Genomic DNA, 24,559 nt, shown 5'->3' on the forward strand with positions numbered 1-24,559 from the left:
TGTAGGTACGAGAGCAAAATTGACCCCACCCAGCCAATAAGATAAGACATTACATATGTATCATATATACCCGAGGACAAAGGTCCTTAAGGCAACACTTCAATGAATTTGCATATATTGAACCATGAATAGAAAACGTTCCCCCAAATATACACAAAAGATTCCCTTCCTTTCCAAAGTAAATCAGTTACCTTTCTACAAATAAAGATTCCAAAAATGTTGGGACAGTGTCTTACAAAAGTATTCATCCCCCTTGGTGTTTGTCCTGTTTTGTCGCTTTACAGGCTGGAATTAAAACCAGTAATGAAGTTAGATGGGATGCATTGGTATACAGCAGTTTTCAAGTTATGCCGCAGATTCTCAGTTGGATGGTAGATGCAGTGATGTACTGCGTTTCATGATATCGGTTTTCTGAAGTGTTCCTGAACCCATGTAGTAATCTCCTTTATACAATCATGTCAGTTTTTAATACAGTGCTGCCTGAAGGATCAAAGGTCATGAGCATTCAGTGTTGGTGTTTGCCCTTACACGCAAAGATTTCTCTGGATTCTGTAAATGTTTTGATGATGATATGCATTGTTAATGGTGAAATCCCTAAATTCCTTGCAATCTTACATCAAGAAACGTTGTTCTTAAACTGTTAGACTACTTTGCAAATGTCTGAGTTTTGTTTTTGTTTTTTTCCCATAAAGTGGTGAACCTTACCCCATTCTTTTTTGGGAATGACTGAGCCTTTCCAGTTCCAACAGGTATTTTTTGAGCTTTCCACAGTTTTCCCAACCTCTTTTTTTTTTTTTTTTTTGGCCCTGTCCCAACTTTTGTGGACCATGATTCAGGCATCAAATTCAGAATGGATTGTTGTTATAAATATACAAACTTTATCAGTTTGAACATTAACTATCTTGTCTTTGTATTGTATTCAATTGAATATAGGTTGAAAAGGATTTGCAAATCATTGCATTATTTTTTTTCTTTTACATGTGAACATCATTTCACAAGCTCAAAATCTCTTTTGCATTAACTTGATCCCATAGCTGTCTTCATCCTAAAAATGCTCAAACTCGCTCCTAAACAGAGGTGGGTAGAGTAAGCAAAAACTGTACTCAAGTGAAAGTAACTTTCATATGATGATTGATTAAATCTACAATGTATTACATTCAAAAGTATCAGTCATGCCCAAAATAAAAATTTAAGTGCTTGTCTAATAATAAAAATAAGAAGGTGGGGGGAGAGAGAGAGAGAGAGAGAGAGAGAGAGATTAAATGCTAGCTTTAGGTTTTCCATCGAGGTCAAGGAAAAGTGGTTAGAAAAAGACATAGGATGGACTATTGGAATGCAGAGGGTATGCGTGTCTGCTCACATGTGCTGAATAATCTGTCACCTGTCTTCTCAATTCCCTTCGGATTACACATCTTTTCAGTTTTTTCTTAACATCATTTTTTTAAATGAATACCAAAGTCACAACACTGTTTAATGTCTTCAAACTTAAGTCATGGTCTTCGTTGATTTGGGTGTTCAAATTCCGTGTGAACGTTGCCAGGGTGACATGCACACTAGAGGTCAATTTATTAGTGTACGTGCAGTCAGATTGTCTTAATTGTCTTTTCCTATGTCCATATGAATTCTCCTTCACATCTTTCCTTGACCTCATAATGTTTTCCATCAAGGTCAAGGAAAAGAGGTTAGGAAAGGACCGACTGATCTTATTACAGATTTGTGACGTTAAATAGGAAAGGACAGACTATTGGAACAGTGTGTGTGTGTGTGTGTGTGTGTAAACAAACTAATTTGCCTGTCTCCTTATTTTGCCTTCAAATCCAACAACTAACACATCTCTTCAAAATCACAGCACTGTTTAATGTCTTAAAATGTAATACGGGTATTAATTGCATTGCCAGGGTTACAGACACAATGATATTTTGCTCATACACGCTAGATTTCGACATATTAGAAGGTGTGCCCATGTGGATAAAAAAATAAATGGAATAAATTAAATAAAAGCCACTGCTGGATCCCAAAACACAACGCAGTTCGAGATGACATCTGTGACTAAATGTGGAATGTCGCATTTTTTTTCCTTTGGACTACAGTATATCCTGATGGGAAACTGCAATTCTTTGTAAAACTGGAAGCAAACTGGCTTTTTATTATACTGGATAAAAAAGGATAACATTTTATAAATAAATGTCTGTTATTTGGGTTTAAATGTTATATGCAAAGCAGCATATCAACAAACCGACACAATCTACACAATGAAAGCCAAGAGTTTCCTGACTAATCTTATTACAGATTTAAAATTATCTTATTACAGAGTTAAAATATCCATCCATTATCTGTAGCCACTTATCCTGTACAGGGTCTCAAGCAAGCTGGAGCCTATCCCAACTGACTATGGGCAAGAGGCGGGGTACACCCTAAACAAATCGCTAGGTCATCACAGGGCTGACACATAATAGACACAAACATCCATTCACAATCACATTCACACCCATGGTCAATTTAGAGCCACCAATTAACCTAACCTGCATGTCTTTGGACTGTGGGGGAGACTGGAGGAAACCCACGCAGACACGGGGAGAACATGCAAACTCCACGCTGTCGGCTGCTGGGCTGAAATAGGAGAAAATGGACAGGAGCAGGTGGGAAAAGGAGGCCAAAGCAGGAGTGTTGGCAATAGGAAAAGAAAAAAAAGCAGGGTGATGCTAGTTCAGGAGAAGCAGAGAGTGAGAAACCAAGAGTAAAGGAATCCAAATTACCCAAGACAAAGTCCCTAGTACTATAGGTTAGATTTGAGGGAGAAGGAGGAGTCAAGAAAGCTGATCCGCTAAAACTCACCAAAATAATTAGAGCCCAGGTAGTTGAAGTCATGTGTGCAAGAATACTTGATGATGGCAACTTGCTAATTGGATGCAATTTGGAGAATCAGGTCGAGAAATCCATTTAACTTCAGTGTACAGGGAAAACCAAAGTCTTTGAAATGGTGAAAGTGGAAGAACAGAGACCAAATGGTAGTTTAGGGGTGATAACTGGAATTCCCCCAAGCATTAGCATGAAGGAGCTGATGGATCATCTCAGTTCACAATACAGTACAGTAATTAAGACAAAGAGATTGCTCAACATCAGATGTTAAATCCAAAATGGAAAGGATTCAAATAGTAGTGAAGTCTGCTGTGCATTACCTAAATATGGTGGGGTTGAAATGGGAGGAGATTAGGGACAGCCTTAGCAAACAATCTTGCCAGGAATCAACTTTTGTTGGTTAATATAATCATTCTTATACTACAATGGAATGCAAGAAGCTTAGTGGTCTCAATTTCACAAAATTTATAGAGAGCAGAACAGAACGGCTGGATGTTTTATGCATTCAAAAAATGTGGCTCAAACCTAACATGGACTTTGTTTTATATGGTTTTGTGGCTGTTAGACAAGATAGGACAGAAATGGGAGGAGGAGGATGTGCAACTTTTATGTGAGAAGGGATTCCATATAGAGACTTGGTGAATTTACCAAGTCTCTATATGAAATCCCTTCTCACATAATATTATATATATATATATATATATATATATATATATATATATTCCTGATCAACACATTGGTGTTGATCAGGAATATATCATTGTGGATGTTTGGGCATACATGAAAAAGGTGGTAATTGTAAACTATTTTAACCCATGTAAAAAAAAAAAAGCTTGATCAAGTTGTTAGTTAATATAGAAGGGATTAACAATCCAAACGTTATAGTTTGTGGAGATTTTAAAGCTCATAACGCTCTGTGGGGGAGCAAGAATACAGATCGTAATGGTCAAGAAATAGAGCCATAAATAGACAAAATTAATTTAGTATGTCTTAATGACAGCAGTAAAACCAGAATAGATGTTTGTTCCAGAAGGGAATTGGTTCTTGACTTTTCATTAGCTTCCAGCAAACTAGCTTCAATTAGTGAATGAAAGGTATATAGTGATGGCACCATAGGAAGTGATCACTATCCCTAACTGTTTAAAATGGACATTAAAATTTCGGTCTCATCTATGGGGAAAGGTGAAAGATGGATTTTTGGTAAAACAAACTGGGAGATTTTTAGAAATGAGAGTGATGGGCTCCTACTTCCAGTCAGATGTAGCTTGGACAGTCAGTACGTTTACATGCACATCCAAATCGAGCTGCTGTCGGTAATCGAGCAAAGGGTCCCAGCAGGGGTGCCAGAGAAATCCAATCCTACATGCACACAAGGGAATCGAGCTATTGTGTGAGGTACATTGTGCACCCGAGCCACAGGTGGCGCTACATGCCCCATCGTGTTGGTACACTTCCAGTTGTCGTCATGAAGAAGAGCTATTCAAGAGTATAAACAAAGTTATCAGTTCCGTGTTCACAAGAAATTTTACTGGTCTAAATCACTACAAATTGCTCTAATGACAGATTTGATGACATTTCCTGTACATTTTATTTATCTTTTTATTACATCCACCTGCCAAGGGACTACAGGCGGAAATTAGCATGTACTGCTATAACCTGGTACAGACATCTGTCCTTACCACAAGGATAATGTTTAATTTGTACACTGTCCCTTTTAAAAATAAAATAAACTCTAAACTCTAAGAAGAGTGTTTGTAGTTTGTATGAACGAACAGAAGTGTTCCTAATAAAGTGGGCGGCTAAGGTGAAGTGTCATGCCGACCGAGGTTGGTTTTGGGTTTTTTTTTCGACCGAGGCTGTTGTGTTTCCCGCTTGTGGTCTCGTCACTCGTCACTTCCAGAAGGGGCAGTGCTGAAGTAAGTAGCTGGACTATGTAGCTCGATAGGGTATACATGCACTAAGTAGCTCAGCAAAAATCGCATAATCTAGGTCGTGTAGCTCGATTACGAGAAATCAAGTTCGGTTCAATTTCAGCCTAGCTAAGGTGTTTCCATGCCATTTAGAACTTCGATTTCAGTCGAGCAACGGCAGAAATTCGATTTTCTCTATGTGCATGTAAACGCACTGATTGATACTCTGGACAGGCAAACCAAGGAAGGCATAATTAAGATGGTATTAATTTCAATTCCCAAGAGCAAAGGTATAAAGAAGAAGAAAATGGTCCCTTGGTGGAACGAATCATGTAAAGACACGATGAGAACCAGAAACAAGGCTTTTAAATTAGTAAAAAAGACTCCTAACTTACAAAATTTGATTCAATACAAAAGAGCCCAGGCTCTATAAGGCAAGCAGGGAGATCTTGCCAAAGGACTTTCATTAAAGTCAATAAAGAGCACAACTTCAGTAGGTAAAGTCTGGAGTATGATTAAAAGGATGAGTGGAGATAATAAACAAGGAAATTTTCCCCATCCTCAAAAATGGAATAAAATTGTTACAAATTAGGAAAAGGCAGAACTAGTCGCAAATACTTTTGTCAGAATTCACAGTTCATATAATTTAAGTGAGAAGGCAAGGAAAAGTAGAGAAAATACCAAATCTGGATTTATGGTGGTTCTGAAGAAAAAAAGCCCGTTTTGAGGATGGGCTCAGTGTGCCATTCACAATGGGGGAGCAAGCGCACTGGCCAAACCTGGAATGGCCAGGGAACCAGGGAAAGATAGTTTCCTATATAATGATTTATATAGAAAGGAAGGCAGACTCCCAATAACCTGTAAGGAGAGCAGTAATAGCATCTATAAAGAAATCAGGTAACGACTTGGATAGCTCAAAATCCACTTTGAAATTTAACAAATCTCTTTTGTCAAGGTAATATATTAACCTTTCCTTTATCATATGTTCCATCAACTTGCAAATGTGAGATGTCAAGACATTAGGCCTATAGCTTGCTGGGTTAGTTTGGCCACATAACTAAGAAAGTGCAAGAAGGGATTAATTTAGTCAAGTCCTGGGGTGCTAAATGGAGATTTAAATTCTGTGTCCAAGTTTGTAATTTTCTCTAAAAAGAAACTTAAGGAACCACTGAATTTGAAATTATATGGGAATCTTCTTGAGCATGTCGATTCCTTTTGTTTCCTGGGAGTGCACTTTGACTCCAAATTGACTTGAAATGATCATATTAGAAGTATTGAGGTAAAATGTAAAAAAAAAAAAAAAGCTATAAATGTGATAAGATGTCTAGCAGGAATAGGTTGGGGAGCAGACATTGCCACCCTAAAAACATACACACGCACAGAGAATACAAAACACATCAATATTCATGAAAATGCATTATGAATAATAAAAATAATATTTAGACAATATTTACAATAATATTTAGACAATATTTAGCATTTTCGAGCTACCTTATCATCTTGAATCATGAGAAACAAAATATTCTCTAAAAATAGGCTTTAATTAATCCACAAGGGACCTCATAACACATGATGCAAGTAGGTTTCCACTGGTCTTAGCACTGAGGAGCTTGAAGAAATGCTAGAAGCCATGTTGAAAAATATGAACTTGGCCGAAGGAGTTGCAGTCTGGCAGTTTGCCCAAATAAAACCGTCTCTGTTCATACTCTGTGGGAAAATTAGTGATTAAAAGTGGCCATTAAAAAAAAAAAGGAGGAAATCTGGGGAGCATTCAAAGAAAATATTACAAGCTCTGCAGCAAAGGTACTTGGCCATAGGAGAGCTAGAAAGAAGGACTTTCTATCCGAGGAGACACTCAGAGTGGTGGAGGAATGGAGAGAGGCCAGACTGAGAGGGAAACAAGACGAGTACAGACGCCTGAACCTGGTAAGAAACCAACTACTGCGCAGAGACAAGCAACAGTGGCTTGACAAACTCGCTGATACAGCAGAGTCAGCTGCACGTAGGGGGAACCAGGGCACCCTGTACAAGACACTCAGAACCCTCACAGGGAAAACAACCCCTCCCACAGCCTGTGTGACAGCTCTAGACGGATCCGACCTAGATACACCTGAACAACAGCTGGATCGCTGGCAAGAACACTTCTCTCAACTCCTCAATCAGCCACCACCACCCCCATCTCCAGAGCTGGATGCCTTAGCAGCCCAGGCCACTGAGGACAAGTCCATCTCAACTGAGCCCCCCAGCCCAGATGAGGTAGAGAAGGCCATACACAAGCTCCAGCCTGGATGGGCTGCTGGTGCTGATGGCATTCCTCCTGAACTGCTGCTACACGGCGGCCCACCCGTGGTGAAACAACTTCACTCTCTGATCTCCTGCGTCTGGAACTCTGAGACCATCCCTACCGACTGGAGTCATGGAATCATTCTCCCCTTTTGTAAGAAGGGCCCCAAGAGCAACTGCAGCAACTACAGGAGTATAACCTTGCTGAGCATCCCAGGGAAAGTGTTTGCCCACATCATCCTAACCAGACTGCGACCGCTTCTTCTCCGGAAGCAACGACAGGAACAGAGTGGATTTACCCCAGGCCGCTCCACAGTCGATAGGATCCTGACACTTAGGCTCCTAGCAGAGATGAGACGGGAGTACAGGAAGCCTCTCTACGCTGTCTATGTGGATTTAAAGCAAGCATTTGACTCCGTGGACAGGAAAGCTCTGTGGAAGATTCTCAAGTTCCTGGGAGTCCCAGCAAAACTGCTGGACTTGCTGTCCCTCCTCTACTCCAACACAGTCTCCTGCGTAAGAGTGAACGGGATGCTGTCGGACACCTTCCTCATAAACAGCGGCGTCCAGCAGGGATGCGTTTTGGCACTAACCATCTTCAACACCGCCATCGACCATGTGATGGGAAGCACTGTGGCTCAGAGTGTCTGTGGAGCTAGCTTTGGCAACATGACCATCTCTGATCTGGACTATGCGGACAATGTGGCCATCCTTGCCAAATTAGTTCAGACCCTCCACCTCGCCCTCAAGGTCATGGACAAGGCAACCAAACCACTGGGACTGATGATCAGCTGGAACAAAACAAAGATCCAAAGCCTAAGCAACTTCGAACTGTCCCCAGCTACACCAGTAATCAGCACCCAGGAGGTGGAAGTGATGGAGAAGTTCAGCTACCTTGGCAGCATCCTGACCTCCGACTGCAAAAGCACAGCAGACATCAGGACCCACATTGGCCGGGCTACTGCAGCCATGGCAGCCCTTTCAACCATCTGGACCAACAGTCATCTCTCTCTCCACACTAAGATCAGACTGTACAACAGCCTGGTACTGTCGATCCTGTTGTACGGTGCAGAAGCCTGGACCCTGACAGCCACTCAAGAACGGCTCCTGGACGCCTTTGACAGCAAGTGTCTGCGTAGGATACTGAGGCTCCAGTGGTACAACTTTTACCTCGAATGCCACAGTACGCCAGCTGACTAACCAGCCACCAGTCTCCAGACTAATCCGATCAGCCTGCCTCCGTTTCTTCGGCCACATAGCTAGAACAACACCACCTCTTGAGCTGGCCAACCTGATCAGGGAACCCACCCCACCCCACTGGTCCTGCCCCAGAGGGAGACCCCGGACCAGGTGGCTTGACCAGCTTAAGGCAGACCTGAGAGAGGCCGGACTTAACCTCCGCACAGCCTGGCCTGCTGCCGAGAACAGAACGAACTGGAGGGTCATCTGCCGAGGTGCCACACTCTCACAAGCCAGCGAGGATGAGAGATGAGAGAGTTTAAAAAAAAAAAGAAAAGAGCAGCCCTATCAATTAGCTGTATACAAGCACACAACTTGAGCACAAGACAGACGAATTAAAATTAGTTTGGGGTTCATAATTTGAAAACTGTGGGAGAAGAAAGGGCCAGAAATGTATGAGAATAATAAAAAAAAAACAGAGAACGATATGATTCCAATCACATTATAATAATCTTTACAATCCTTATAGGGTTCCAGCAGGTATGCTACTTGGACCACTAAATATAGCCACAAGCGGCGATCATCTGAGTTCAAGCACCATCACAGAAGTCACAAACAATGGTGGATTTAGAAGTGGTTCAGTGTCCTCAACAGCATATGTGGTCAAATACAACCCCACACAATTTAATATTTCTACTTTAAGTGGTTCTTATGATATTGCAATGTTTTAGTTACAGTATAGCACCCCCTATGAACAAAGTATCAGAAAATTTGACATGCTTCCAAGGAATGTGATGCTGATTAATTGTATTAAGTTTCATGAAATTTTAACTTTTACATCACAAGATATTGGGCACAGAATCACACCTTAAAATCTCATTGGCATATAACTTCAAAACACTTTGGTAAATCCAACTTCTTTGTACAAGTTTTTATCAGCATGGTCTTTAAATTATGTACATCAAATTTCATGCAAATCAGAAAAACGGACTGATATAAGTTTGAAAATTTGTGGGTGTTGATAGGACATTGTAGACAGAGCAGAGGAGAAACTTAATCTGATGCCCCTCAATGTTCCAGATATCTTTCCAGCCCATTGATCTGCCTTGCACACCATCCCACTGGGTCCAGCTGCCCTGCTGCCTCAATGCCACTTCTTTGGCTTGCCTGACCTCTTCCTCAGCCATCCAGATCTCCTCCTGCACCATCCTTCACTGCTCCTTTGGCTTCACTTGCCTCCAGCTTGTTCTGGTGATGCAGCCTAGGCCCAGTCTCCCCTGGTTCACCATTCCCACAATGTCAGCATGCTGAAGTCGCTCCTCTGCCTCTCTATGTGCTGCCAGCTCTCCACTTGTGCCCTATTCAGATGTTGATGTCAGCCTGCCGAATGGCCTTGTCCTTGCTGTCCCTCAGCATCATGGCCAACCGCGCTTTTGCTATCTTACACTCCTCCATGACTGATGTGATTGGCAGCTGCAGCTTGCTCCCTGAACTGTACAAGCTGATGGAACAGAAGCTCCTGGGGACAGACAGCCACCTCCTCAAGAAGCTGTTGATCTTTCTTTCCAGGGCCTTAACTGTTGACGAGGGCACCTTATATACAAGTAGTGGCCACCGGAGTCTTGGAAGGACTCCATGTTGGTAGCCCCAGGCCTTGTACTTCCCCAGAAGGTCACTCTTCTCCAGGGCTCTCAGCCACACCTCTGTTTATTTGAGCATCTCATTCACACTTGCCTTGTCATCCATCTCACCTCTGTACCACCTCCCCAGGCTCTTTACAGGCTTCTCAGTGACAGTTGGAATGACGTCTTCACCCATCTTAAACTGGAAGCAGTCATGAACCTGCCCCCACTTCAGGACTAAGCTTCTGGACTTGGATGGACTCCATTCTTGCTGTTTTGGTAAGTTCTACCAGGCCTTCCAGAATCCATCTGCCTTCTGGAACTGATCTTACTATGATTTGTTAGGTCATCCATGAAGGTCTAAATCGGAACTTGCTGAATGCCACTTGCCAGTACAGCTCCCTGTCTTGGTTTCTCTACTGGCTTGACAAGGAGGTTCATTGTTGCAGCAAACAAAATCACAGAGATGGTACTCCCTGTAACAATGCCAACCTCCAGCTGCTGTCAGTTGGTAGTAAACCTTCCAGAAGAGAAGCACATCTTAAAGCAGCTAAAGTAGTCATGGAGAATCTGTTGAAATTTTCCGGGGATGTGGTAGGCCTTCAGCATGGCTTCGATCAGCTTGTGTGGTACTGTCCCATAGGCATTTGTTAGGTTGAGCAGAGGACTGCCAGGTCCTCAATGATTTTGGAAATTACACTGTTGTGCTCGATGTACCCAGGGACATCTGGGACTCCACCTTTGTGTACAGGGGTGTCAGTGTACTTGTTGCCCAACAGAAACTGAGTTAGCCTCTTCACTACAATTCCAAAGAAAACCTTCTCCTCTATGTTCAGCAATGAGATCTTGTGGAACTCTAATGCTTGAAGAGTTCTCTTCTTTTGGGATGAAACAACCCTCAGCAATGAGCCAGCTCTTTGGCAGGTGGTTCTTCCTCCATGCTACCTTCAGCAACCTCCACAGACATCATCTTAGCCTCTCACAGCTCTTTTACACTCTGTAAGGAATGCCGTTGGAGCCTGGTGCTGAACCTCCCCTAGTCTTTCAAATGAAGTCATTCACCTCCTGCTATCTGGGCTCCCCATCATCAAAAGAAACAGTTGGTTGCTCAGGGCGACAAAGCTTATCTTCCACCTCAAGCTCCTCCTCCTGCCTTGGGTTGCTGTGCATACTGTGAAGGTATTTCTCCACCTCTTCCTTTGATGTCTTCAGTTCCCCTGATCTTTTATCCCCCAAGAGCCTTGACAGGTACTTAAAAGGGTTTTGAGTGAATCTGGCCATCTCCTTTGCCCTTTGTCTTCTGTCCCTTCACCGACGCTCGGCATAAGGTCTTGATGTGCCCCCTCAGGTGGTCCTGAATCTCTTTGAGGACTGGCTTTTCATCCTCTGCTGCCTGAAGAAAGGCCTTCCTCAGCCTTTTTAGGTCTCCACACAGGTTTGTGATCTCTTTCAAGCACCAGTTTGCTGCAAGACCTCTGCTTTATCCTGAAATGGTCAGCTCCCATGTTCCATATGATCATGGACATTGCTCCCACCTTCTGGCCTATGTCACCAGCAAGCACTGACTCAAACACAAGATCTACATCTCTGTCAAACAGCTCCCACTCCTTCCTAGCTGCTGCCCTTGGCCACATGACTGGCTCCTTGATCGTTTCCTATCCTTCACAGTTCTGCATCTGCTGGCTCATTCCCTGACTGGCATCTCTCACCTGATCTTGTAGGTTGCCAAGTACCTTGTTGTTTATCTTAGCAGGATTACTTTTGTCTAAATCGTGTGCCTGGAGATTTTGGGTATTGTGGTTGGACACCCGACCCTGCCTCTCCTCCGTCTCACCAGGTTGCCCTGTGCGTTGCTCACCACTTTGGCATAACAGCCCATCCTGCGCTGATGTATCTACATTTTATTACAGCTTATTACAATGCCTCCTTCTGGCTGATTTGTGTCATATCAGGTATATAACATATCAAATTCACAAAATTTGGTCTACTTTCAAAGAATGTGGTACAGATAGTGATTATTGAATTTTGTTGGTCAGAGGTCACAACCATGGAGCCACAGCAAACATGGTGGATTACCCAGATCGAACAAAGATTCCTAAATCGAGACAAAAAAACAACGATTTTAAGGAAGTATCTGACATTGTCAGCAAAACACGCCAGAAAAGAAAGGGGAAAAAACACGGCAGACAAGCCAAGTAAATATTGCTGACTAGCTTTCCTGATGGAGTGTCAAAAAGGCAAAAACAAATGTGGCATCTGATGCCGACTTTGCCAAGATGCTGTTGAACAGGTGAGTGGCGAAAGAGTTTGCACTTTGAGAAACATCAACTTTTATCCAGGTTAGAATTGAAATATTCCAAATCTAAATGCAAATCTAAATGCACCTGTGAGCTTGAAGGCTCTTGAGCACTCACTTCTGTGTCAGAGGCCGCCGATTCTGCCATGTTTGTTGCAACCTTGCTCATTATAATATTATAATGAGGATAAACTTTGGTCATTTCCATACCCTAGTGTAAACATTAGCATGCAGTGTTTTTCCAGGTCATTCTCCTTCACAGACATGAGGCAGTAGGGAATACAGCATGTGATTCAAGTACCTGGGGTTATTCTATCTCCACAGGATACTATTCATCTTTTTAATACATCAACCTGTGTCACTTTAAAGGTGACATATTATACCCCTTTTGCACAGTTGATGCAGTTCCCGGAGGGCTCAGTGAAATGTCTGTGACATGCTTTGGTCAAACTGCCACAAAGATGAAGCACCAGAGCACCCTTCTCACCCTGTCTAAACAACCCTGTTCAAAATGTCTGATTTGAATGCCTGTTACTTTAAATTGTAATGAGCCACTGCTCACCCACCTTCCTCTTCAACTGGCCAATCAGGTTGCACTAGACAGACCAACCTGAGCACTGCCTGGATTGGCTACAAGAAAGCTTATGACTCAATGCCCCACACATGGATACTGGAGTGCTTGGCACTATACAAGGCTCACAGTGCACTGATAACCTTCTTCAAGAACTCAATGTGGCTGTGGAAAACAATATTGGAGTCCAACTCCAAGGCCATCACACAAGTGACTAGTAAGTACAGCATATACCAAGGTGATGTTGTGCATAGGTCTGAACCCTCAGCCAGATCACCACAAAGAGTGGATATGAATACAGATTCAGGAGTGGAGTGACCATCAGCCACCTCCTATACATGGGTGATATCAAGTTGCATGCCAGGAATGAACGAGCTATTGACTCACTGAGCCACCTCACCAGGATCTACAGTGAGGACAATGGGATGTCATTTGGACTGGATAAGTGTGGCCCCATAGTAGCAAGGAGAGGGAAGGTTATCAGGACTGATGGGGTGCAGTTACCAGAAAGCAGGATAGCAGACATACAGGACAGCTACAAGTACCTGGGTATCCCACAGGCCAATGGGTGCCATGATGAGGAGGCAAGAAGGTTAGCCATGACCAAATACCTCCAGAGGGTAAGACATGTTCTGAGAAGCCAGCTCAATGGTAGGAATAAGATCCAAGCCATCAACATGTACACCCGACCAGTAATCAAATAGCCAGTTGGAATAGTAAGCTGGCCACAAGAGGACATAGATGTAGCTTATGTCAAGACAGGAAAACTCCTCATAATGCATGGAGGGTTCCACCCCAAGTCCAGCACTCTGAGACTCTATGAGCCACAGAAACAGGGTGGGTGAGGATTAGTGAGTGTCAGAACAATGATCCAAGATGAAACAAGGAGCATCCATGAATACATCAGAAAGACACCCCACCATCACCACCACCCCCTGAGATGAACTTGTAAGAGAGTGCCTCAGGCAGCAGAAGACAGAGGGTGATGAGGATAAAGAGGAAAAATTGTGGAAAACAAACCCCTCCATGAGATGTATCATCAGCAGACAGAGGAAGTGGCTGATGTCAAGAAATCCTACTAGTGGCTAGAGAAGGCTGGCCTGAAGGACTGCAAAGAAGCTCTGATCATGGCATGATCAAATTCTAATACATTGACAGTGAGAAGAGAGAGCAGATTCAAACCAGAGTCTTTTCTGAACTGGAAGACCTGCTCACTGCATGTGCTGCATCCATATAACTGAGTACAGAAGCTGAGAGGCCACCATCAAAAATGAAAGAAAACCCACACTTACCTTTTGAAAACATGTTTTGCCGAGCACTCTGTCAGGGAGGTCTTTAACTCCCACCTCCGGGAGAGCTTCTATTTTTTTTTTTTTTACTTTATTTTACAATTTCACCATAGTAACAGTATTTTTACTTGAGTAAAATAATTTACTACTCTTTACACTGCTGCTTAAACCTAATATTTATGCCATTTTTAAGAAGTTTCTTTGTTTTTTTTGTTAACGATATTACGGGAAAACGGCTGGACGAATCTTCATGAAACTTTCAGGATAGATGGGCACTGGTCTCAAATAGAACCTCCAACATTTTGAGGGTCATCCGGTCAAGGTCACCAAAAATGTCAAAATCATTTTTGTTGTGGCTACTGCCTCATATAGAGGCGCTAGCTACTATGTCATCGTGCTGTAAGAGTGTAACAATCGTGCACTGCGCATGCACATACATGTGTTCCGATTAAAATAGCTGGTGAGTGTATGCAATTCAGTTCACCATTCGAAATAAGTGAACTAGACTAAAGAAATCGTTTTTAGACGTTTTTATCCAGGACCGGGTTGCGGAGGCAGCAGTCTAAGCATGGAAGCCCAAACTTCCCTTTCCCCAGACACCTCAGCCAGCTCCTCGGGAAGAACACCGAGGCGTTCCCAAGCCAGCTGAGAGACATAGTCCCTCCAGCGTGTCCTGGGTCTTCCCCGGGGCCTCCTCCCAGGGGGACATGCCTGGAACACCTCCCCAGGGAGGCGTCCAGGAGGCATCCGAAAAAGATGCCCGAGCCACCTCAGCTGATTCCTCTCGATGTGGAGGAGCAGCAGCTCTACTCCGAGCTCCTCCCGAGTGACTGTGCTTCTCACCCTATCTCTAAGGGAGCGCCCAGCCACCCTGCGAAGAAAACTCATTTCAGCCGCTTGTATCCGCGATCTTGTTCTTTCGGTCATTACCCAAAGCTCATGGCCATAGGTGAGAGTCGGAACGTAGATCGACCGGTAAATTGAGAGCTTTGCCTTTTGGCTCAGCTCCTTCACCACGACGGACCGGTAAAGCGACCGCATCACTGCGGAGGCTGCACCAATCCGCCTGTCGATCTCACGCTCCATCCTTCCCTCACTCGTGAACAAGATCCTGAGATACTTAAACTCCTCCACTTAAGGCAGGACTTCTCCACCAACCTGAAGAGGGCAAGCCACTCTTTTCCGGTCGAAAACCATGGCCTCGGACTTGGAGGTGCTGATTCTTATCCCAGCTGCTTCACACTTGACTGCAAACCGCCCCAGTGCATGCTTGAGGTCCTGGTTTGAAGAAGCCAACAGGACATCATCCGCAAAAAGCAGAGATGAAATCCTGTGGTTCCCAAACAGGATTCCTTCCGGCCCCTGGCTACGCCTAGAAATTCTGTCCATAAAAATTATGAACAGAACTGGTGACAAAGGGCAGCCCTGCCGGAGTCCAACATGCACCGGGATCAGGTCTGACTTACTGCCTGCAATGCGAACCAGACTCTTGCTCCTTTCGTACAGGGACCGGACAGCCCTTAGCAAAGGGCCCTGAACCCCATACTCCCGAAGCACCCCCCACAGAATACCACGGGGGACACGGTCGAATGCCTTCTCCAGATCCACAAAGCACATGTGGACTGGTTGGGCAAACTCCCATGAACCTTCGAGCACCCTATGAAGGGTATAGAGCTGGTCCAGTGTTCCGCGACCAGGACGAAAACCGCATTGTTCCTCCTGGATCCGAGGTTCGACTATCGGTCGAATTCTCCTCTCCAGTACCCTGGAGTAAACCTTCCCTGGGAGGCTGAGAAGTGTGATTCCCCTATAATTGGAGCACACTCTCCGGTCCCCTTTCTTAAAAAGAGGGACCACCACCCCAGTCTGCCACTCCACAGGCACTGTCCCCGACCGCCACGCGATGTTGCAGAGGCGTGTCAACCAAGACAGCCCCACAACATCCAGAGACTTGAGATACTCAGGGCGGATCTCATCCACCCCCGGTGCCTTGCCACCGAGGAGCTTGCAAACCACCTCAGTGACTTCGGCTTGGGTAATGGACGAGTCCACCTCTGAGTCATCAGCCTCAGTCTCCTCAATGGAAGACATGACGGTGGGATTGAGGAGATCCTCAAAGTATTCCTTCCACCGCCCGACAATGTCCCCAGCCGAGATCAACAGCTCCCCCCCCGCACTGTAAACAGTGTTGGCAGAGTACTGCTTCCCCCTCCTGAGGTGCCGGACGGTTTGCCAGAATTTCTTCGAGGCCGACCGATAGTCCTTCTCCATGGCCTCCCCGAACTACTCCCAGTTCCGAGTTTTTGCCTCCGCAACTGCCCGAGCTGCAGCACGCCTGGCCTGCCGATACCCGTCAGCTGCCTCAGGAGTCCTGGAGGTCAACATGGCCCGATAGGACTCCTTCTTCAGCTTGACGGCATCCCTTACTTCCGGTGTCCACCACCGGGTTCGGGGATTGCCGCCACGACAGGCACCGGAGACCTTGCGGCCACAGCTCCGAACAGCCGCGTCCACAATGGAGGTAGAGAACATGGTCCAGTCAGACTCAATGTCCCCCATCTCCCCCGGAAGCTGGGAAAAGTTCTCCCGGAGGTGGGAGTTAAAGACCTCCCCAACAGAGTGCTCGGCCAGACGTTCCCAGCAGACCCTCACCATACGTTTTGGCCTGCCAGGTCTGTCCAGCTTCCTCCTCCGCCAGCGGATCCAACTCACCACCAGGTGGTGATCAGTTGACAGCTCAGTTTTTAGACATGTTTATGCTTATTAGAGAGGGAAAGTGCTGAGCTCTAGTGTCGGGTCATTACTGGGAAATAAAAGCTTCAGTCATGGTGACAGCATGTATATGTCAGCCTCAGTTCGGAGGTTTCAGTTTCGAAAACTGTAAGAGGTAAGAGTAGAATAATATAAAGTGCAGATACTTGGTATATTTTACTTCTGTGATTTTTTTTTTTAAGTTGTTTATTTTTGGATTACGCTTTTGTGGCTACTGCTTCATAGAGTAAATATATATGCTATATTTACTGTATGGACATGGTATCAGAATTTTATTTATAAGCAGTAGCCACATGTACCCATAGGGTACCTATTTTTTTTATTTTTTTTGCGATATCTTCCTTCATATTCATCATAAGTGCCACCGGGCAAGATTTGTTTTGCCTGGCAACACTTGTATTTGTATTGTTTCTCAGTTTGCCGTAAGTTCATAATAAAGTGGCACTGTTATTTTGAAATTAATTTGCCACAATTCATGTTATATTATCTTTAATCAGGTACAAATAGAAACCTTCAAAACTATTTACCGTTTGGTTTTAACTAGCCTGCATTTTAAAAAAGGCGAGAAAAATTGTGATTCAGATCGTGGATCCTGGTTCTAGTCCAAAAGACTGTCATGTGATCTTTTGGTCAGATCACCCACCCAAAATTTTGTCATAGCAGACTTAGTTCAAGTTTACATTAAATGGTATGTTCATAGGAAGGATTTACATTCATTCTATCTGTAAAAAAAAAACCCTTTTCATTTAAGAGCTTAATTTCAAGTGTAAATTCTAATACAGGTGTTCTTTACAACCTTATATGGTAACTTAGTCAAAGATGAAACTGAAAAAATGGTGCCTCGACAGCATCCTATTTGTGCTTGTGCAAAGTAACATTGCATCATTTACAACCCCGATTCCAAAAAAGTTGGGACAAAGTACAAATTGTAAATAAAAACGGAATGCAATAACTTACAAATCTCAAAAACTGATATTGTATTCACAATAGAACATAGACAACATATCAAATGTCGAAAGTGAGACATTTTGAAATTTCATGCCAAATATTGGCTCATTTGAAATTTCATGACAGCAACACATCTCAAAAAAGTTGGGACAGGGTCAATAAGAGGCTGGAAAAGTTAAAGGTACAAAAAAGGAACAGCTGGAGGACCAAATTGCAACTCATTAGGTCAATTGGCAATAGGTCCTTAACATGACTGGGTATAAAAAGAGCATCTTGGAGTGGCAGCGGCTCTCAGAAGTAAAGATGGGAAGAGAATCACCAGTCCCCCTAATTCTGCGCCGACAAGTAGTGGAGCAATATCAGAAAGGAGTTCGACAGTGTAAAATTGCAAAGAGTTTGAACATATCATCATCTACAGTGCATAATATCATCAAAAGATTCAGAGAATCTGGAAGAATCTCTGTGCGTAAGGGTCAAGGCCGGAAAACCATACTGGGTGCCCGTGATCTTCGGGCCCTTAGACGGCACTGCATCACATACAGGCATGCTTCTGTATTGGAAATCACAAAATGGGCTCAGGAATATTTCCAGAGAACATTATCTGTGGACACAATTCACCGTGCCATCCGCCGTTGCCAGCTAAAACTCTATAGTTCAAAGAAGAAGCCATATCTAAACATGATCCAGAAGCGCAGACGTCTTCTCTGGGCCAAGGCTCATTTAAAATGGACTGTGGCAAAGTGGAAAACTGTTCTGTGGTCAGACGAATCAAAATTTGAAGTTCTTTATGGAAATCAGGGACGCCGTGTCATTCGGACTAAAGAGGAGAAGGACGACCTAAGTTGTTATCAGCGCTCAGTTCAGAAGCCTGCATCTCTGATGGTATGGGGTTGCATTAGTGCGTGTGGCATGGGCAGCTTACACATCTGGAAATATCCAGGTTCTAGAGCAACATATGCTCCCATCCAGACGACGTCTCTTTCAGGGAAGACCTTGCATTTTCCAACATGACAATGCCAAACCACATGCTGCATCAATTACAGCATCATGGCTGCGTAGAAGAAGGGTCCGGGTACTGAACTGGCCAGCCTGCAGTCCAGATCTTTCACCCATAGAAAACATTTGGTGCATCATAAAACGGAAGATACGACAAAAAAGACCTAAGACAGTTGAGCAACTAGAATCCTACATTAGACAAGAATGGGTTAACATTCCTATCCCTAAACTTGAGCAACTTGTCTCCTCAGTCCCCAGACGTTTACAGACTGTTGTAAAGAGAAAATGGGATGTCTCAGTGGTAAACATGGCCTTGTCCCAACTTTTTAGAGATGTGTTGTTGTCATGAAATTTAAAATCACCTAATTTTTTCTCTTTAAATGATACATTTTCTCAGTTTAAACATGTGATATGTCATCTATGTTCTATTCTGAATAAAATATGGAATTTTGAAATTTCCACATCATTGCATTCCGTTTTTATTTACAATTTGTACTTTGTCCCAACTTTTTTGGAATCGGGGTTGTAATTAGATCAAATTGAATGTAATACATCAGAGGGAAAGACTGCACATGGATTATATTTTCCCAGCTGCTTTCTAAATGCTTTTATAAAGTGTCTAAGGGCTCAAAACTACATATAGTCTAGAGTCACAACCTATGTGAGTGAATCAATGAGAACCTATTGACTACAGTAATAATTATATACTTACTGTCTTGTTTGTTTGTTTGTTTGTTTGTTTGTTTGTTTGTTTATCCGTGAGGACATAACATCCCTGACAGCCTCCCAGAATCGTTCTCTATCCAGATCTAATCTGCCTGCTTCCACTATTGTTCTGTTTAAAACTTCCTGTATGTCTCTCTCCCATTGTCAGCTTGGCCTTCCCCTAGGCCTTTTTCCATTCATCTTTCCTTCCATAATTATCTTCCCAAGTCCATCATGTCTCTTCCAGTGTCCAAAATATTTCAGCTTTTGCTTAGTTATAAAATTCACCAACCACTGTTCTTTAAACAGTCATAGGTCATAGGCAACGGTCGGAGGTGAAATGTAGAATATCAGCTTTATTGTCTAGAAGAACGACCCAAAAAGCGAATTCAATCTTCCTAGTGTCTAATTTGCACCCTAAAATTGAATAAAGCGGATAAAATATACTGTTTTGCCCAATTTCTGAAGGTTTGTTTACGTCTCACTTATGCGCACTTTCACTTTACCTCCAGTCAGAAGATTGAAGTTTGCTTGAGCGTTGCTGGTCCATTTCTTCTTTGACTGCCTGATTTTGTTTCACGCGCACAATCCACTCTCTCCATCTCTTCTCCTCTTTCGGAAAAAGCTAACCCACTCGCTCCGCCTCTTCTCCTTTTTCGGAAAAAGCCAACCCACTCTCTCCGCCTTTTCTCTTTTGGAAAAAGCCAACCCTCTGGCTTCACGTGCACAATCCACTCTCTCCATCTCTTCTCCTCTTTCGGAAAAAGCTAACCCACTCGCTCCGCCTCTTCTCCTTTTTTGGAAAAAGCCAACCCACTCTCTCCGCCTTTTCTCTTTCGGAAAAAGCCAACCCTCTGGCTTCACGTGCACAATCCACTCTCTCCGCCTCATCTCCTCTTTCAGAAAAAGCCAACCCACTCACTCCGCCTCTTCTCCTTTTTCGGAAAAAGCCAATACTCTCGCTCTGTCTCTTCTCCTCTTCCGGAAAAAGCTAATCCACTCTCTGTGCCTCTTCTCCTCTCTCAGTAAAAGGTAAAAACGTCTTCCTGAACTGGTCCCGTTGTTACAGTTCACTGCACAACAATAAGGCATGGTTTTTCTTTGGAAATTCCTGAATGCACTTCTGCACTCAAGCCGAACGGCAATGTAAGTAAATGGAAGTGGACTCAACTCAAGCGGTTTGTTTGTCTTAAATGACGTCACGCACCGAGTGGTCACGAAAATAGCCGAACAGAAATTTGCCGCGATCCGCGCTAACTTATTTTAATTATTACTTATTAACAATACTTCTTGGGACCAGAAGAAAATTACAGAGGGTTTTTTAACATATAAAATTTAAAATGTGCATAAAATTTAAAACTGTTGCCTATGACCTTTAATGTTTAATTCTTCTCGTATTGATTGATTTGTTCTATGTTCAGGCCATAGAACTCTCAATATCTTATGGTAGCATTTCATTTCAAAAGCATTCACAGCTTTTATGACCGTTTTTGTCATTGTCCATGTTTCATAACCATATATTGCCATTGGAAATATGCATGTTTTTACTATCTCAAGCTTTGTTCGACTGTCCTGACCAACCCAGAGCTTTTTCATTTGAACTAATTTGTTCATTGCCTTTTTCTCACCTCTGTTATTCCATCATCATTATGTGTGACTGTACTTCTGAGATATTCATATTTTTGTTAATGTTTTCCAAGGTTTCACCATTGATTTGTATTGGTGTAGTTTCCTTTATCAATTATCAGGACTTTTGTCTTCTTAACATTTAATTTTAGATTTTTATTCTCGCTGTGTTGAATAATTATATATAGTACTAACAATATCTCATACTCCCATTGAGATTGATGTTATTCATTTGTAAAGCATTTTACTGCAATCGTGATCATTTATAATTTATTCCTAGATGCTGTGTTTAGGAAAGCCTTCCTTGTCCTCCTCTTCACACTGTGTCTCTGTGCAAGCATGTTTTCCAGGTAAGAGCTGGAAAAAAGGCATGTGTAAATGAGAAAGTGAGTGACAAAGTTAAAAAGTGAGAATCTCATCAGCTAAAGAACCAAAGAATATTCTAGAGTTCTCTAGATTTTGTGAAGTCTTTTATGAAGAATTGCCAGTGTCTTCAGTGAAAGTGTTTTTGACTAACAGTGCAATTACTTCACATCCTGTCAGATATGTGTGTGGAGGAATTGCTGTGGCAGCGGCTTTCCTTTTCCTGATATCATCTATACGTGAGTACACATACGCACATGCTGACAACCAGCACAGCATGTAGTGTACAGTTGTGGTCAGAAGTTTACATACAGTGACATGAATGTCATCTTGGATATGAATGTCATGGCAATATTTGGGCTTTCAGTAACTTCTTTGAACTATTCTTTTTCTGTGGCAGAATGCAGAGATGGACAGTAATGAAGTACATTTACTCGAGTACTGTACTTAAGTACACTTTTTGAGTATCTGTACTTGAGTATTTTTGTTTTTTTGGAAACTTATGACTTTAACTTGACTTCATTTGAAAGACAAATATCATACTTTTTACTCCACTACACTTCTATCAAGGTCCTCGTTACTCGTTACTATGAAGTGGCTTTGAAAGTGGATGTGTTTTTTTTTTTTTTTCTAAAATGTGATTGTTTTTTTTTTACATGTGACACTGAGACAGCCTGTCAGTAATCACTAGTCATGTCCATAGACTGGATAAAATCAAGTTCAATTTCTCATCAGCATTATTTGAACACGATCAGTTGATGGCAGAATGGAAGGAGGCGGTTCTTCTGGAGAATGTACGCACCCATGGCTTTACCTAGAACCCATGTTTCAGTTTTCTGAAAGTATTAACGATTCATTTTGTTTTAAATGTTTGCCAAAAATGAAACACATCATGGCCTACAAAAACTCGCCATCCAATCTGCGGAAGCATATTGAGGTATATAAACACTTTATTCCAAGAGAGAACTTGCAACGAAGTTGTCTGTGCTTTTAGAGCTAGCGATAACGTTGCAATAGCTATGCAGTCTGATTAGTCAAATGGCTTTCTATGGATTTGCCCACCAAGTTGCCATAGCCTTGTCCACAGCTAACATTTACACATAGCTAGTTAACTTGGACACTGTTAGTTAGCATGTAAAAAGGGAGTTATGCTAACATGAATAACGTTAACTTATCTGAAGTCCTTTCAGAAATATTTTAGCACCACTAAATTAATAATCTAAGTGAGCATATGTAATTTTTTGACCCTGTATGTATAATTTTGACCCTGTGCTGATTTCAGAAAACGCAAAGAAAATTAAAACTTGTGCATCAAATTCTAGTGTTTTTTTTAGATGTAGGCTGTACATTTTGCTAAAGAAAAAGAACAGTTCAAAGAAATTACTGAAAGCCCAAATATTGCCATGACCTTCATATCCAAGATGACATTCATGTCATTGTATGTAAACTTCTGACCACAACTGTATGTATGCACATATGTACATGCATAACTCCAAATCAGAAAACATTGGAATGGGGTATGGAAAATGCAAATAAAAAAAGAAAGCAGTGATTTCTAAATTTGCTGTGACTTGTATTTCATTGCAGACAGCATTAACCCAAGATATTTATGTTTTGTCTGATCAGCTTAATTTCAGTTGTTAATATAGATCACTTCTTGCATTTCAGGCCTGCAACACAAAAGAAAGTGTGTGTGTGTGTGTGTGGGGGGGGTAATTTAGGACTAGTAATAAGGTAAAACAATTAAACAATAATGTGGTATGAAACAGGTGATTGTGATGGTTAAAACTAGGCCTTTCCTGGATAGTGATTTTGTACCAAATCATGATTTGGAGCAAAGATGGGCTGAGATCTCCAGTTTGTCAACAAATGCTGAAGAAAATTATGGAAATGTGTAAAACCAATGTTCCTCAAAGAAAGATGTGAAGGGATTTGGATATTTCACTCTCTACGGTGCATAATATCAGAAATATTATGTCATCTTGTGTGGGTGGGTTTTATTTTTTGTTTTTTTTTGTCCGTTCTATTCTTATGTGGAACAGGATAAGTGGCTACAGATAATGGATGGATATTCCTATGTGGTCTTGTTCTATTTTTATGTGGTCTTGCACTTTAAGGTCGGCTTATAATTTTGTTGCACTTGGTACAATGACAATAAATTCTGATTCTGATTATTCAAGGAATCTGGAGGAATTTCGGTGCTTAAAGGGCAAGGGTACAAACCTAAGCTGAACATCTATGATCTCTGATTCCTCAGACAGTCCTGCATCAAGAACCGTCATTCATCTTTAGCAGATATAACCACATGGGCTGGGGATTACTTTGGCAAGCCTTTATCAAGCACTACAACATGGAGTTATAATCCACAAATGCCAGTTAAAACTTGACTGTATAAAAAGGAAACCTTCTATTAACTATGTCCAGAAGCACCTTCAACTTCTCTGGGCTTGGAGGCATCTGGGAATGGACCATTAGACAGTAAAAATGTGTGTTGTGGTCAGAAAAATCAGTATTCGATGTCTTTTTGTAAGAAATGAATGAAGTGCTCCGGACCAAAGATGAAAAGGATGATCTGGACTGTTACCAGCAACAAGTGCAAAAGCCAGTGTACATCAAGTCAGTTTATTTGTATGGGACTTTTAACAATAGACATTGTCACAAAACAGTTTCACAAAAAAATAGACTTTAAACATATGAATTAGTTTTGTCCCTAATAAATTTATTGATAATTGATGAGCAAGCCTGAGGCAATGGTGGCAAGGAAAAACTCCCCCAGTTGATATGAGGAGGAAACCCTGAGAGGAACCATACTCAAAAGGGATGATTATAAATAACTTGCTTCTGTAACTGTGTCTGATGTAATCACAAAGCACAATTGTGTAACCAGGAAATTCATTATAGTTTGAGTCATTTTGTTGACGTTATCAACTGTTCATTGATGGAGACTTGAGTGCAAAACTGTTCATGACAATTCACCATGCCATCTGCCGTTGCCAGCTAAAACTCTATAGTTCAAAGAAGAAGCCACATCTAAACATGATCCAGAAGCGCAGACGTTTTCTCTGGGCCAAGGCTCATTTAAAACGGACTGATGGCAAAGTGGAAAACTGTTCTGTGGTCAGACGAATCAAAATTTGAAG

General features: G+C 42.4%; 1 protein-coding gene across 1 annotated transcript in view; it reads left to right on the forward strand.

The window, feature by feature from the left end:
• Positions 1 to 24,559, forward strand: part of tmem71 (transmembrane protein 71) — a 112,943-nt gene that overhangs the window by 81,295 nt on the left and 7,089 nt on the right. The window contains exons 8-9 of the mRNA XM_060905392.1: positions 21,337 to 21,406; positions 21,600 to 21,658. Of these exons, the coding sequence (XP_060761375.1) occupies positions 21,337 to 21,406; positions 21,600 to 21,658 (129 nt within the window). The remainder of the gene's footprint in view (positions 1 to 21,336; positions 21,407 to 21,599; positions 21,659 to 24,559) is intronic.

This window comes from Neoarius graeffei, chromosome 23, assembly GCF_027579695.1.
Source record: "Neoarius graeffei isolate fNeoGra1 chromosome 23, fNeoGra1.pri, whole genome shotgun sequence".
Classification (NCBI taxonomy): Eukaryota; Metazoa; Chordata; class Actinopteri; order Siluriformes; family Ariidae; genus Neoarius; species Neoarius graeffei.